At 40.0% G+C, this 14918-nt stretch overlaps 1 protein-coding gene across 1 annotated transcript in view; it reads left to right on the top strand.

Moving 5' to 3' along the window:
* The window catches only part of FANCM (FA complementation group M), a 226066-nt gene that overhangs the window by 184043 nt on the left and 27105 nt on the right, over nt 1–14918 (top strand). The window contains exon 13 of the mRNA XM_089657217.1: nt 9613–11461. Coding sequence (XP_089513343.1) covers nt 9613–11461 — 1849 coding nt within the window. The remainder of the gene's footprint in view (nt 1–9612; nt 11462–14918) is intronic.

The raw sequence follows: 14918 nt of genomic DNA, 5'->3' as shown, positions 1-14918 counted from the left end.
TCTACTGATACCAATGATAGGGCACTATTCCTTCTACTGATAACAATGATGGGGCACTATTCCTTCTACTGATAACAATGATGGGGCACTATTCCTTCTACTGATAACAATGATGGGGCACTATTCCTTCTACTGATAACAATGATGGGGCACTATTCCTTCTACTGATAACAATGATGGGGCACTATTCCTTCTACTGATAACAATGATGGGGCACTATTCCTTCTACTGATACCAATGATTGGGCACTATTCCTTCTACTGATACCAGTGGTGGGGTACTATTCCTCCCACTGACATCAATGATGGGGCATTATTCCTCCCACAAAAGATATGGCATTGTTTGATCCCACTTACACCAGGACATTTTCTATTCCCACTGACCACAGTCCAGCCCCCCTAAAGTCTGAAGAACCATAAACTGGCCCCTTGTTTTTAAAGTTTGGAGACCCCTGGTCTAGGCCTAGGATTCCAGAGGGTCGCCACAGGAACACAGGGATTGATTTGAAGGCTAACATGTCTCTCTTAAGCACTACAAGGTGCCCATTTATCAACCCTGTTACCTTGGGCACTTTTTAAACCAGGTCAGGTTCACATTAAAGCAAATTTGTCTTCAGTGTGTCTTTCACTTATTCCATCAGCTGCCCACTAAAAAGAATCAAGTTGTTGTATATGTACCTGTTTAGCAGTCAGTGAGGGAATTCTTTGTTCTTTGGTGTAGCTCTAGGTTCTGCTGCCATCTGACAATTTTGTGTGTGATAGCTAGTCCACCTCTCCCTCTGGGCAATGTGGATTCTCCTGCTGACCCCTATTACATAACTATAAAATACGATAGTGACACAGGTGCTGACGAGAGGATCTGCAGTGGCAAGCAGATGGTGTGCAATGTGCCACTCCTCAAAAATGAGATGGATGCTTTATATGTTTAATATTTGGTGTTAAAAGGAATTAACACGTGTAAAACAGGTTTGCTTAAGTGCAATCCCACCAGCTGTGAATACTTTCCTTCCCCTCAGTCCTCTGCCACTCCATTTGCCTGCTAGGAGAGAAGAGGAAAACCCTGTGTAAACTCCAAGTTTACAACTTAGGTTTTCCAGCTCCATATATCAATGGGGCAGCGAGTCTTCAAGCACCAGTGATGTCATATGGGAGGAAAGGAAAGGTTTAATGTGTGCTACTGGTGGGACCACCAATAAAATGAACCAGGTCCTTGTCCTACATGGTTAGATGCGACATACCCTATGATGTGCAGTGTGCGTGTGTATATGTGGCTTTTTAGTTATTCATTTTTTTATGCTGTTTAATTTTTTTTGTATGATTTAATGCAAAGCAAAGTGCAAAATTGCTAGTTTTGGGGAAGGCTTTGTCAGCATCCATCTGGTCTTATTTGTTCAATTTTCTGTGCTCAAGGCGAATGAAGGAAGAAATTGATAACAAATTGCTGTTTTTGTGTTTGACAGTAAAAAGCCCCGTTGTCTGTCCTTTGTTAGGGCAGCACTTAAGTTGTACAAATGTTTTAACAGCACAGAAGAAAAAACATTTCTTTGTTAGGTTTGGTATTGTTCATGAAGTAAATTTATTTTTTGTATATAGGTTATTGACATCAGAAGCTCTAATTAACTCATTTGTTCTGTGAAATGGCTTTTTCTTGTCTGTTGCTTCAGCAGTAGACAAAACAAAAAGGCGAGGTCTAGCAAAAAACTGAAGCATGCTTCAAATTTTTGCTAGTGTCCTAAAAGGACGGATGTCTCTTCTGCAGTTCAGCTGTGTTAATGACTAACCAATTTTTTGTTGTTATATTTTTCTTTGATTTTTTTTCTTCAATTGAGATTTCTCTACAAGGCTGCGGGAGCTTTGTCCTTTTGATTGCTGCTGCTCGGCCTGGTCATCCTCAGCCTCTCCTTTGGAGTGCCACGTCCAGAAATTGCTGGACTGTATGCTGCAGAGGGAGAGCTTGCAAAAGACCTTTGGGCACTGGGTTTCACGTAGAGTTCTTTCCATGCTTTGTTCTGGTAAGTTATCTGCAGAACACTTTCACGGTACAGAGCCGCTAGCATTGCCTCAGTGCTTGACCTGTCTCTGAAGACTCACTTAGCGAGTTGGCCGGTGGGGCAGGGCATCCGGAGCTACTTCATTTACTTTATTCCCAATTCCAGTTCTCTGCTATTTTTGGCACGGAATGGGTTAGTGTTGTGGGAATGAGTGCTGACGTCAACTGCTGTATGGATTGTCGTTCTCTTCTTTCGCTCATACAGCTTTCAGGAGGCAAATCTATGTCGCTCCTGTTTGAAAAGAGCTTCATGGAACTCCAATCTCAGGTCTATTCCTGCTGCTCACCTACAGAGACTTTGGTCACCTCCAGCCATCCAACCCTTACTTGCTGTTAGCAGGCTGGGTTTCCAAAGTACCTGAGGGCTTGTCTATTACCCTGAGCTTATATGTTGCCTTACCGCCATGTGGTCACAACATGTTTGTTTCTAGGCACTTTGGGACAGCCTGCACCATATCCCTCCAGCAACCTTTCTATGAAATGTCTTGGGTCTTCTTGAAGTGTACATACTTGCAGTGTCAATATCTGCATATTGAAATCCTATGCTCTTAAAATCTGTTCTTTCCTTGGAGTTCTCCTTGGTTCTGTGAGGTGTGGCTGGCCCTCTCCTCTGGATTCTCTCTGTAAAGACTCTGCCATTCCTCAGGGGCAAACTCATCAGTGAACGACAGTCTACTGCTATTACAACCAAGTTGTAAAAAATTGCTTCAAATCTTAATACAGTGCTCACCACTCTAATGCTAGAGAAGCTGCCTGTTGCTTCTGCCAGTATGGTTTTAAGTCTTGGGTCCTTTAAAACGCATAAGGTTGCAAAGATATAGGCTTTGCATTGGCTTTTTCCAGTTATTTCTCTGTGGGGAGTGAAAACATCTTGTGGTTTGCTCCTCCTAAGTGGCAATAACCTTGTATCCATTTGATGAGAGTTTATTGCAAAAGTGGCATATTCCCACTTTGAATCCAGCAGGCTCCTATAATATAGTGGTAATAAACACAAAAAATGTGATATATTGCAACTTATTTTTCTTTTTTAGACCTTTCTCCCTTGGTTTTCACCTGGTGATCTGCCAGTAAAACAGTGCATTGTATTAGAGTGTTCCCACTCTGGATAAAGGAGCACAGGGAAAATATTTGGACAGAAGCATTGTTAGTCTGTGGGGAGAGGAGAGTGTTATATGCACTAGCAGGTTTAAATACATTAACAAAATTGAAGCCCAACTCCTAATACTCTAGAAGCAGTTTCGGCAAACTGTTTTTTATCCTTTTTAGGGATTAAAGTTTTACATAAATTTAAAGATGATTATTGTAAGCACCCCTTGCAATTGTAACATACTGAGCCCTCACAAAGCTGCGTGAAAGGGCAAAGACGCCATGTTGTTCAGAATTCAGCCATGACAATTTGTAACACAAGTTGGCGAGTAGCAGCAGTGGTCCCCTTTTCTTCCCCCCCAGGAAGCATCCGGTGCAATACAGAACAGGTAACTGATGACAGATCCTCGTTATCAGATCAGGACAGAGGCAGACCCTCTCATGCCAAATCCACACTTCAGTTTGGAAACGCTAATAAAAATGCCTGACTTGCCTGCTTGAGTGACTGAAGTTTTAACAGATACCTGCAGCTCTCCCCCCCTATTGTAAATACCGTAGCAATACACATTCCTGGTAGACTGGTCAGCTGCCAAGACTCTAAAATTTCAGTATATTTCCAGAACAGCATATTTACCTCCCTCAGTTAATTTTTAGCATTTTAAGTCCAAACACCCCTATATTAGACAATATGGGGAACCACTGGAACACCTTATCCCTCCTAGGTAAAGTAGACATCTGAGACCTATCATATTTATATCCATCTCAAAGCTTATGTCATGCTGGACGATAATATGCATGTTAGCAGACTGTAGCTTGTAGGTATTCAGAGATATTAATACTTATAGATATAGAAAACTTTACCTGGGATACAGTCCTAAACACAGTTAACATCCCAGGACCATTTCAGACGCTTAATTGGTCAGATGGACCCTGTCAACACCCCTTTGATACCAGAGAAAGGTGGACTGCAAACACATTTGACAGCTCTCATGTACCATCCATGAAAGGAAGATCTGTCAAGTTATCCAAGAAAGGAAGATCTGTCAAGTTATGAGTTTTTATTTCTCTGTTGCATTGTCTGTTTCTTTGTGATACCCTTTTTCTGTAAATATTTTATGTTGCACCATTTTATATCTTTTCATTATTTAAATATATTTTGAAAAGTGTTAAAACTGTCTCTAAATGCCCTAACTCAAATTTAAAGAATTTCGGTCTCTTTTCAGTAAAAGCAGGTGGTGGCATTTTAAAGGGTTAATAGTTAACTTAACCCAGTGGCAATTGCTCTGACTGCTGGCATCTAGATTTTGGTTTTGCAAACTGGAGAATCTTTGTGCAGGGTGAGGATGAGTGTTTCATTGTTGCATATCAGTGACAGCGCAGTGTGAGGTCGACCAGTCTTTTGTCATGAGTTGGTGAGAAGGGCAGTGATCTGACACCGCATTAAGCACACACCTGTCAGTTGTAAATGGTTTGTCTCATCTCTGTACCTGGATACATCTGTACAAAGGCTTGTTCTTTTGAAAAACAGACTTTATTTAAAACCGTTTTATTTTTTGTATTTGAGATGGAGATAAACGAATGACTAATTTCAGTTCCCATTCACTTATGAAATACGGAATGGAATGTAAATCAGTCTCCAATAAAAGTTTATACATTTGGGACAGAAGATGTTTGGAGTCACCCCCTTTGACATCTGGATTCAAACTCCGTAAGGTATTCGAGTGCTCGAGCTTTAGGCTGTAATTTTTTTAGGAAGTTGTGGATTTGTCCATGACTCCAAACGTCCATAGAGAACCGACCATAAGTGCGTTGTAAGTGTTCCAAGGGCATGAGATGGCCTGCTGGGGGCTAATGTGGAACAATTGATAATACCACCACCCCCCCGAATTTGAAAAATGAAATGACTTTGCCCGGTGTAAACCAGGGGAGTTTGCTCAAGGGAGCCATAGGAGAGGTTGGGGGGCCAGCTCATCATTTCTGTTGATCTGATCCCATGTTTTCAGGGTAGGTAAAGTAACAGGAGAGGTCCAACTCGAAAGGCCTCTTGCCATATCTGGGACCCAAGGTGCGCCCACAAGATTACAGCCAGCGATTGTTTTTTTTCAAGGGGGGCCCACAATTTTTCTGAGGTGTTATGGTGCCAATTTAGAATGCGGACTAACGCCGTGGCTTTATAGTATAAAGTAATGTCTGGAAGACCCAGGCCACCGTCTTTCTTGCAGTGTCGCAGGATGGAGTAAGCCAATCTGGGGTGTTGACCTTGCCAGATAAAGGTTGTGAACAATTTGCCTTCAACCTTCTTTAGACATATTCGTAGAGAGATGGGTACCATATACAAATGGTACAAAATTCTCTAGAGAATGCTCATTTTAAGTACATTAAATAGGCCTAGCCAGGTAAGGGCAAGTTTATGCCATGATCTTAAGTCATGGTCTATGGTCTGTAGTAGTTGCCCATAGTTATGGGAATAAAGTATTGTGTGTCCAAGGAAATGCGGATTCCCAAATAAGGCAAGGCGTGTGATTGCCAGGAAAACGTAAAGTTTGCCTTAAGATGTGTCATCAGTTCCGCTGGGATAGTGACCGGGAGTATTTCTGATTTTGCTAAAATTAATGTGAAAATTGGATAATTTACCATATCTGTGCATCTCGGATACCAAGATCGGTAGAGTGGTGATAGGTAGTGGGACATAGAAAAGAATATCATCCGCATAAGCTGAAGTTTATGCTCTTTTAAGCTTACACAGACGCCCCGCACATCCGTATTTTGACAGATCATTCTCTGGAAAGCTTCAAGCACTGAGGCAAATAGTAAGGGAGGCAATGGGCAGCCCTGCCTGGTGCCATGGCGGATCGGGAAGGGTTGGGAAAGGAGCCCATTACCTTAAATAGGGACTTCCTTTTTAAAGTGTGTTCGGTGATGTTTCCTATTCTATTGGAAGAGGTGCCTAAATTTCCTGGGCTTTCTTGGAAGACTCCTGCAAAGAGGTACTCTTGTCTGTCCCAGAGATGTTAAGAAGCTGGCACAACTAATTTCTTCAATGCTGTTTTATTCTTTTAAAAGGTAGATAGTCATCTGAGCATGGGGGTGGGAGCAGGTTTAGGCTTAGTTAGAATTTGACTGGAATTCCACTTTAATGTTACCCTCTTGTTAAACTCATGAATGTAGACTGATTTCTACAGCTCAGTTGATTTTACTCTTAGTGGGGTAATATGGGGTCTTTGTTAGAACTATAATAGATAAATGTGTTTTTCTCCTAACCACCTTTATGTCCATTTATTGATGGGCACAGGAAGTGTTTATAAAAGCTCTTCAGCAGCCAGACATGTTCATGGAGGTCACATAATAAATTAGAAATTCCAGGCTAAAAGCATTGATTTTTATGTTGTGGTGTATTTCAGTGCCTCGTTATGTGCACAAGAAAGCAAAAATACTTTGAGATTTTTCCCCAAGACAAAAAAAACAAGTAAAACAGAGTAGGGTAACCTTTGTACCAAAAAATAATTGTAGTAGGGTCCGAATGTTTTTGAGCATTTCTCATTTTTGTCAATTGACTAACCATACCTAGACTTAAAGTCTGCAAAAATATTTTGGGTATTTACTGAGCTGTTCAATCTTTGTTATGTATGATCTTTGTTATTTTAAGGCTTTTCAAGATACATAAAGCAATAAGAATACTTTAGATATTTCAATACGTTTTTTTTTTTGTTAAGATGGTAAAGGACTTAAGTCACGTTTACCTGCAGAATTGATGGAAAAGAACTTTCAGAAGTTTGTTTACCAGTGTGATTGCATAGTCCACTGAATGAATTGCCAAAGTACTTCTGTCCCTTCACGCACAAAAACATTTACATAGCACTTGTCTTGTATATACAGTGTCGCAATGTAGCTGAACAAAATGTGATTGTAACCGTAGCCCAATTACAGTGCAAAGGGGTAAAGAATGACCAGGTCATCACAAACCCCCCAGACTGAAAGGGATCTGACTCTGAGAGTCCGAATAGTGCAAAATTGGACCCACAAACACCATGTGAGCAAGAAACTGTAAATATTGTCACATCCCAGGAGTGCATTTGTTTTGTATGAAATAGTCCACTTCACACACCCACTCAGACAGGGAAGCAGTATCAGTTCTGCACCAATATTTGGCTTTATTAGTATGATCAGAGACCAGAAAGTGGAATAGAATACCCCTTTTGATCTGTTTCTAGGAACCATGAATCAATATGAGTAAATTGGGAGATATTGGGGATGATATCACCAGTCACATTTTTGGTAATACATATTTCCCCACAAAATGGCATTAAATGAGACATCTTTGACAGAGTGATGCTGTCAGAGCGGCATCTCCAGTAGGAATCTAGAATAAAAGGGTCTAACCTATGAAAAAGTGAGGGGCAAGCAGTATCACAGGAAAAAGATATGACATTCTGTGCTTTGGAGTAGATAGGCGTTTTATGAGTGAAGATCAGTATCAAGCCCTCTCTCCTGGTTAGAGATTGTGTGAGAGGTCGTGGGTAGGATTCCTGAACAAGAAGCTGATAAATGGTAGAAATCATGTGATCAGATCTAGTAGATTGAAGTAGGTTTTCAAGACTTGTACAGAATCTGAAAAATGCGTCAGTTGGCGGGAGCAATTTCACATAGTGAGACGTGACAGTGCTCAATCCATGCCACTCAACCATTTTGGCAAAAGGGTAGAAGCTGAGAGTGCAGAAAGGTGGCCCTGGTGGAGCACTTGACTAAGTTGAATGCCATCACCCCTATGCTATCAAGAAGTAGAACAAAAGTAACCCCCCCCCCCTTTTTTTTTTTTTGTAGAGAATTGTCCCAGATTAGTAAAGTAGCCTGGACCAATGATGTCCTGTAACATCAAGCCTACCCTCTGCTGAAGGAGAGTTGGTAATCCTATGAAAACTTGAAGGCTTGTAGCACCAAGTAAGGTCATGAATCTCAAGAGTCAACCCAAGAGAAATCCTTTACAAGGAATACAAGGCACGGCCTGAAATATATAAATATTCTTGGTTAGAATGTCCAGTAATTCTTCTCGGGCACAAAAAGCTGGGCTTGTCATATATCCCGAGTCATTTCAGAGCATAAACAGTAAGGGTATGTAATTTTTACATCCGCCAGAGTTTTAGATCAGAAGGTATATACATGCCCAGATATTTATTGGCAAACTCCTGCCAATGGAAATGAAATTAGTCTTTAATTGAAAATGCTTCCATGTCGATAGGGATATGTTTAAGCCTTCCATTTTACCATAATTGACCGTATAATTGCTTAAGCATCCAAAGAGCTCAAATTTTTTGTGCCTTTCCCACATACGTCCATTCTCTCAGTTATAAAGTAAAAGATCATTGGCATTAATAACGTATACTGATGCTCAGCTAGACAGCCCTTTAACGTCAGGATTACATGATTGTGCTTTGCAAGATGTTCCATAGTAAGAATATGCATCATAGGGAACAATGGGCAACCTTGGTGGGTGCCGTTGAGAATATGTAAAGGATCAGAGACAAGTCAGTCAATGGAAGGATAAAGATGAGGCAAAACATTTTTGTAAGATGTTTGGGCTCAGACCTACCTTTTTTCAAAGAAAGGCCCTGTCCACTCTATTGAATGCCTTTTTGACATCAATGGATATAAGAAATGTAGGGGCCTTTTTATGTTTTGGCATAGTCAATGAGAGACATTGTATTTAATGGTATTATCCTGGGCCTCGCAGACAGGGTAAATCCTTCTCGAGTCAGGTGAATAAGATCAGCAATAAGTGTTTGTAGTCTAGTAGCAGTGGTTTTGAATAAAGGCAGATTGCAATTTTGTTTAGGGATATTGAATGATAGCTGCTGCATGCTAAAGCATCTTTTCCTAACTTGGGGATTACAACAATCTGAGCCTCAGGGGCCTGTGTGGGGAACGGGTGATCTGGTGAGATATTATTAAAGGCTCTTGGAAGGGATAAGAGCATTTGAAAAGACCCTGTAAAAGCATGAAGAAAAGCCATCTGGACCCAAGCTCATGCTTTCTCACAGTTTTTCTTTTCCATTAAGGTATTGACTTGCAATTTGCCTCTGAACTTACTGTGGAATTTGACTACTTCAAAAGTTGCTAATTTCCTATCAAGATCCCCTTCTTTCTTGCTTGTCACAGTCACAACCTTTTTATGTAGCAAATGGGGGATTAAATGGGGTTAAGAACCTTAGTTTGCTTCTCCAAATACGAACTACTAAGAGCATATCTTTATATTTTATTTATATTTTTTTGGTGGGCATGCATTTTACAAGTGAAACCTGATTTGGTTTTTAATGGTTTAGTTTTCTTTTTTTCTTTTAACATTTTACACAGAACTTAGTATAACAGTATAATAAATATTGTTCTCTGTTGGCAGAGTTCCAAAACTAAGAATATAGCTGCTTTTTAATGCAAAATATTGGTTTACTTGTACTTTAAAATTGTTTTGTGCATATTTTGCAGGATGGTTGCAGTTATGAAAGAGAAATGGTCGCTTTCTTGGATAAAGCTGATGTGCTTCCCTCACATAAGTCTAAGCAAGATAGTCGAGAATGCCATGCTATAACTTCCAAACCCTCAAAGAAGTTGTCTACTCTGAAAAGTAAAACTTGCAAGAATTCAACTTCATTTTCTTTGATTGAAAATGATGAAGATTTTCAGCCACTATTCAAGTCTTCAAAGAAAGTAAAGTCTTGTGTCACTGAATATGACAATACAGAACCGGTAGGCTATACCACAGCAATGGAGGTGAGCAGTGATGCTGAGATTGGTCCTCATCAAGATCTTGCTCAAGATTTGGCTGTTGAAGTTGCAATGAACGGTCATAGCCGAGCATCTCCAACTAAGCCTGACTCTGGGTACCACAGTTTCATTGAAAACTCCTCTGATGGTTTACCTAATCTATTTTATACTGAGTATACACAAAATAATCATCTGGATTCAGAATTTGTTGGAAAAGACCCTCATGTATTAAGTGATATGTTATCACGTGTAAAGACATTCTTGACTTGTTCTCCCCCTTCGTTAAGTGAACTTGATTCTTTAGAAGATGTAGACCTTTCTAGCAATAATTTAGCAAGCAGACATTTACCTTGTGAAAATGTGAACACTGATACATCCATAGAGACACATTGTGGTGTACAGGAATCCCACAATCACGTAGAGAATTTATTCTTGAGAGAAGGACAAGCTGCATCTCCCCAAAAGTCTAATTCTGTTCAAGAAGAGCTATGTGAAACTGAACTATCTGCTTTGCCAGCTCAAGAAGATCATCATGTGGAGACTGTCAAAGAAAATAGACTTGAAGATCAAGATGCTCAAAGTGATCGTCATTGGGATGATATTTTTGACTCTGACGGCGATGAAACTTATATTGAAAACCTTGACTCTCCTACAACAAATGGCCCTACCCAGTTCCAAGGTCAAGATGATAGTAAGGAAGATGAACCTAAAATATATGAATTACCTAAAACTGGAAGTAATAGCAAAAACAGAACAGTAACCATTGGGGAAGTGGATGTTAATAGTTCTGTCGTCAGTAAACAGAAGACTGAAAGTGATGAAACTGACATTGAAGCTACTCGTAGCCCTTACCATAGCAATGATAATGTAGTACATCAACGTAAGGATGAAACTGAGCTAGATTCAGTTCCTGACTACCTTGACGACAGCTTTGATTTATTTGAAGATGAGAAATTTGCGGAGGTTCATAAACCTAGTTCAAGCAAGGCAGTCACAAATATAAACCACAATCATGATTTAACCACTGTTAATTTTAATATGTTTGATCCATCCTTATTAATGGAAGACTATACTGAAGAAGAACCCGAAAACAAGGCTTGTTTGTCCTCCTACAAGGACTTAGAGCAGTCAGAGGATCAAGAGGAATTTGGCTCCTGTGAGTTGTTTTCAGTCAATTTTGACCTTGGATTCTCTATTGATGATGATCATTCAGAAGAAGAGAACCCTGAAAAGGTACAGCCAGAAAATGGAAGTGTAGAAGAGGCCGGACATTTCAAAGCCCCAAGCCCCCCCAGGTGTATTATCCGAGGAGGTGTTATGTCAACCCCAGTGACCGTTGGGTTTAAAAGTTCTACCTTGGAAACTGAAACCTCTCCGGGTTCTTCATTTTTAACACCAGTAATCGAAAAAGTCAAAAACTTCAAAACTTCTCACAGTCCTATGACTAGACATGACATATATACCCACTCTACGCCAGAGTCAGGGCTATGCAAAATAAATTCACCTTTAGTGGATATGAAAAAATCGGACACAAATCCACCTTCGGCCAAGAAAAACCACCTTGTAATCAGTACGTACTATATTTCTCTTGTTAATTGCCTAAAGCCCAAATTTGGGCACCAGCATTTTAATAATTTCAGAGCTGCAAAAGTTTGCCTTTTCATTGTAGTTAATGAATCTTTGATTAATTCAAAGACAACTTTCAGTCTTCAAGATATTTCAGCTTCCGCTCGCTCCCTGTCAAAAAAGCACTGTAAGTTTGGCAGACACCAGCACTGGTGTCCTGTCTCTGCGCTTTGCCATTCAAATGCAGCGTGTAACAATGCATTTTGTAGATGGCCTAGAGTAGATATAGCAGTGAAGACATGACCACAGAACTGATCTTTATAACATCTAGGGCTGACGTCAGCAGGGTCTGGATGTACAGCTGAAAGAAGACTTTTTAAAGATATAAGAGAAATTCAGAAATATCTGACTACATTGAAGAGATAAACACTTATAACACTTTGTAGAACTGAAACTATTAAAATGTTGGTGCCCATAGCTGGACTTTGATGTATTAAAATGCAAGAGTAGACTAGTCTAAGCTATTTACATAGATCATATCACATTTATTATAAGAATACAACTGTAGCTTAGGGTACCCAGGTCGGCTTCAAAGGTCAGCTCAATTAGAACATTTGGAAATGTTTCTGGAATTGCCTGATTATCCAGCTGCATTTTCCTTTCTTCTCCTTTTGCCTATTTGTTATCAAATAATCACTGGCCCCTTTATTTGCTTTGTGGTAATTTACAGAAAAACCTCCTTCAAATTCCTGTTACATTAACTTTTGTTGTATGAACTTTACCCATTGACAATGGCCATGTGCCTTTGCTAATAGTGGTAGCTAAATGGGAACCCAGAGCCTGTAGGCAACATTTTCCAACCTTACATATTGGATTAGGTGAAAGGAGGGGGGGTTAGTTCATGTATATGTAGATTTAGATTTTATTTACACTTGGGTATTCTTCAGTCTACTAATACCCAAGTATAGATATATATCTCAATGTTGCAAGCACTTTTTTCTAAACCTTTTTATTAATTTGAGAATAAGTGACTTTAAAATGGCTAAAAGCACATCAATGATGTAAAGTAGGCACACAGCCTGCATGTGTACCCACATATTTTATAGTCACACCAGGATCTGATGTTGCACTTGTTCCTGCCAACTCTATTTCCCTGTGGATACTTAACCACTTCCCGTCCAGCTGCTGTATATAAACGGCTGGACGGTGGCAGTCCAGAGGCGGGTTGCTGTTCATAAACGGTGCCCGCCATTTTGGACCGTGCGCGCTCCTTGGGAGCACACGATCCCGTGCCTGCTGTGTCCTTCGCTGTACAGGACCTGTGTGAGGTCCCGATCATGTGATCACTGATTGGTCAGTGATCACATGAATAGTAGTAAGCAAGATGTCACTTCCTGACATCATTGCTTACTACGTGTGAAATCTGTGAATGAGAAAAATGAAAAAAAAAATCTTCAACACCCCCCACAAGTAGTACAGTGTCACTATGTGATACTGTACTGTTGGCTGACAGTATGTTAAAAAAAAAATAATCTAAAAAAATTAAATAAAAATGAAAAATAAAATTTTTGAAATTATAATTTTTGGTTATAAACTAATTTGGGTTATTTAGTTTTACTAAAAAGAAAACTGAATACATTTTGGCCAAGATTTATAAAGAAAGATTATTTATTTGCAAAACACTTTTTTTTTTTTTTCTCAAACTTTTTGGACATTGTCATTTATATAGCAAAAAAAAGTGGTGAATAAATACCACCAAAATAAAGTTTTATCTGTCTCAAAAAAATGCTAAAAAATTCATATGGGTACAGTGTTGCATGACCGCGCAATTGTCATTCAAAATGTGACAGCACTGAAAGCTGAAAATTGGCCTGGACAGGAAGGGGGTAAAAGTGTCCAGACATGAAGTGGTTAAGTCCATACACCTGTACTATAAGAAACCTGTTGCCATTGCTTATTTTTGCAAGAAAAAGCTAACTGCCTGTCTGCGTCTATATTTAATGGCTTGCTTACATCACTGTGGTGTGCTAACACATGCTCCACATGTTGGTGGAACACATTTGCATTTTTTTTTTCATATAGAATCCCAACACACCTTCTCGGCACACTTGCACTACAGTGCAGCTCAACAAAGGACACTGCACTAAATGCCATTGCAATGTCACATATGCCATAGCTTTTTATTTGCAGCCTTTGGTAACCCATTCAAATGGCGGCAGTGATTGTTAATGTGCATCTGTTTAACAGACGGACCAGGCTGCTGTACACATATCCTATTTTGAGTCTCTGACCTGGCACAATCTTAGATGAGGAAAGTACAGGTAATCGTGATATCAGACATCCAAATCTGCATACTTGGTCTGGGTCAGCGTCCACTTGATATTCAGAAGTAGGGGTCAGCAATGCTGTTTTCTCCCTAAAGGTCTGTAATGGGCCAAGAGGGGGGTACAGGAGGTGCGAAAGGTGATGCTAAGTGCAAAAGAACTTTCCAAGCTTGAAAGGAGATGCTAAGTGCAAAAGAACTTTCCAAGTTTGAAAGGTGATGCCAAGTGCAAAAGTTGATTGGCAATGCCAAGTGCAGCTCCGTTCCTGAAGCTGCTATTTGAATTTCAGTTTACGTGCGTATTGGGTCTGCTGAAGCAGTATATAAAAGATATGTGAGTACACATGCAGGCAGGGGCGGACTGACCATTTGGAAACTCGGACAGTGCCCGAGGGCCCGGGGTCAGTAGGGGGCCCCATGAGATGCCCCGGTACCTTTTTCATAGGCTTTTTTGAGTTTGAGCAAGGACACAGGGGCCCCATGATCCCCTATTGCCCGGGGGCCCCATGAGTTGTCAGTCCGCCCCTGCATGCAGGCATCACTGAACTTTCCAAGTTCCCACTGGCTTATTTTAAACAGATGTGTTATATCCTGCAGAAGATCTCTTTTGTGTACTCGTGTTCTGTAAGTGAGCCCCTTTTCCAAAGTTTGCTTCTCCTGCATGTTGGTGGGCAGTCAATACAGAACTGTGGATTCTTTACTCATCCCTAACCGTTTGGTGCCCTTATTCTTTCTTTCTTTCTTTTTTTTTTTTTTTTTTCCTTTCATACCAACAGTAATTCAGACCTTTAGAAATTCTCTTGCTAAGTTCCAGAGAACAATGGCTTCAAGGCTGCAGATATTGTATGAAAACACATTGTAAATGTTTAACTATCTCTATACAGCATTGTTTGCCTATAAATGTATATATAACAAAACAAAACTGTAGTTTTGGCAGCTTTGTTTGAAGATGTGTTTAAAGTCACTGTTCACCTTACAGCACAATGTCAACGACCTCCGTATTGTTTAAATCATAAATATTTTTTCCACTTTTATTTTAGGCCTATTAGTCCTTTACATGTGTTCTATTATAGAATGTGACGGTTTGCTTCCAAATACAAACAAAACAGCGGAGGCCTTTGAAATAATCGCATGTACA

Source organism: Staurois parvus, unplaced genomic scaffold (genome assembly GCF_062004578.1).
Source record: "Staurois parvus isolate SC_StPar_1 unplaced genomic scaffold, SC_StPar_1.0 ptg000978l, whole genome shotgun sequence".
Classification (NCBI taxonomy): Eukaryota; Metazoa; Chordata; class Amphibia; order Anura; family Ranidae; genus Staurois; species Staurois parvus.
The sequence above is the reverse complement of the archived record's forward strand: the minus strand, read 5'-3'. Positions and strand labels throughout refer to the sequence as shown.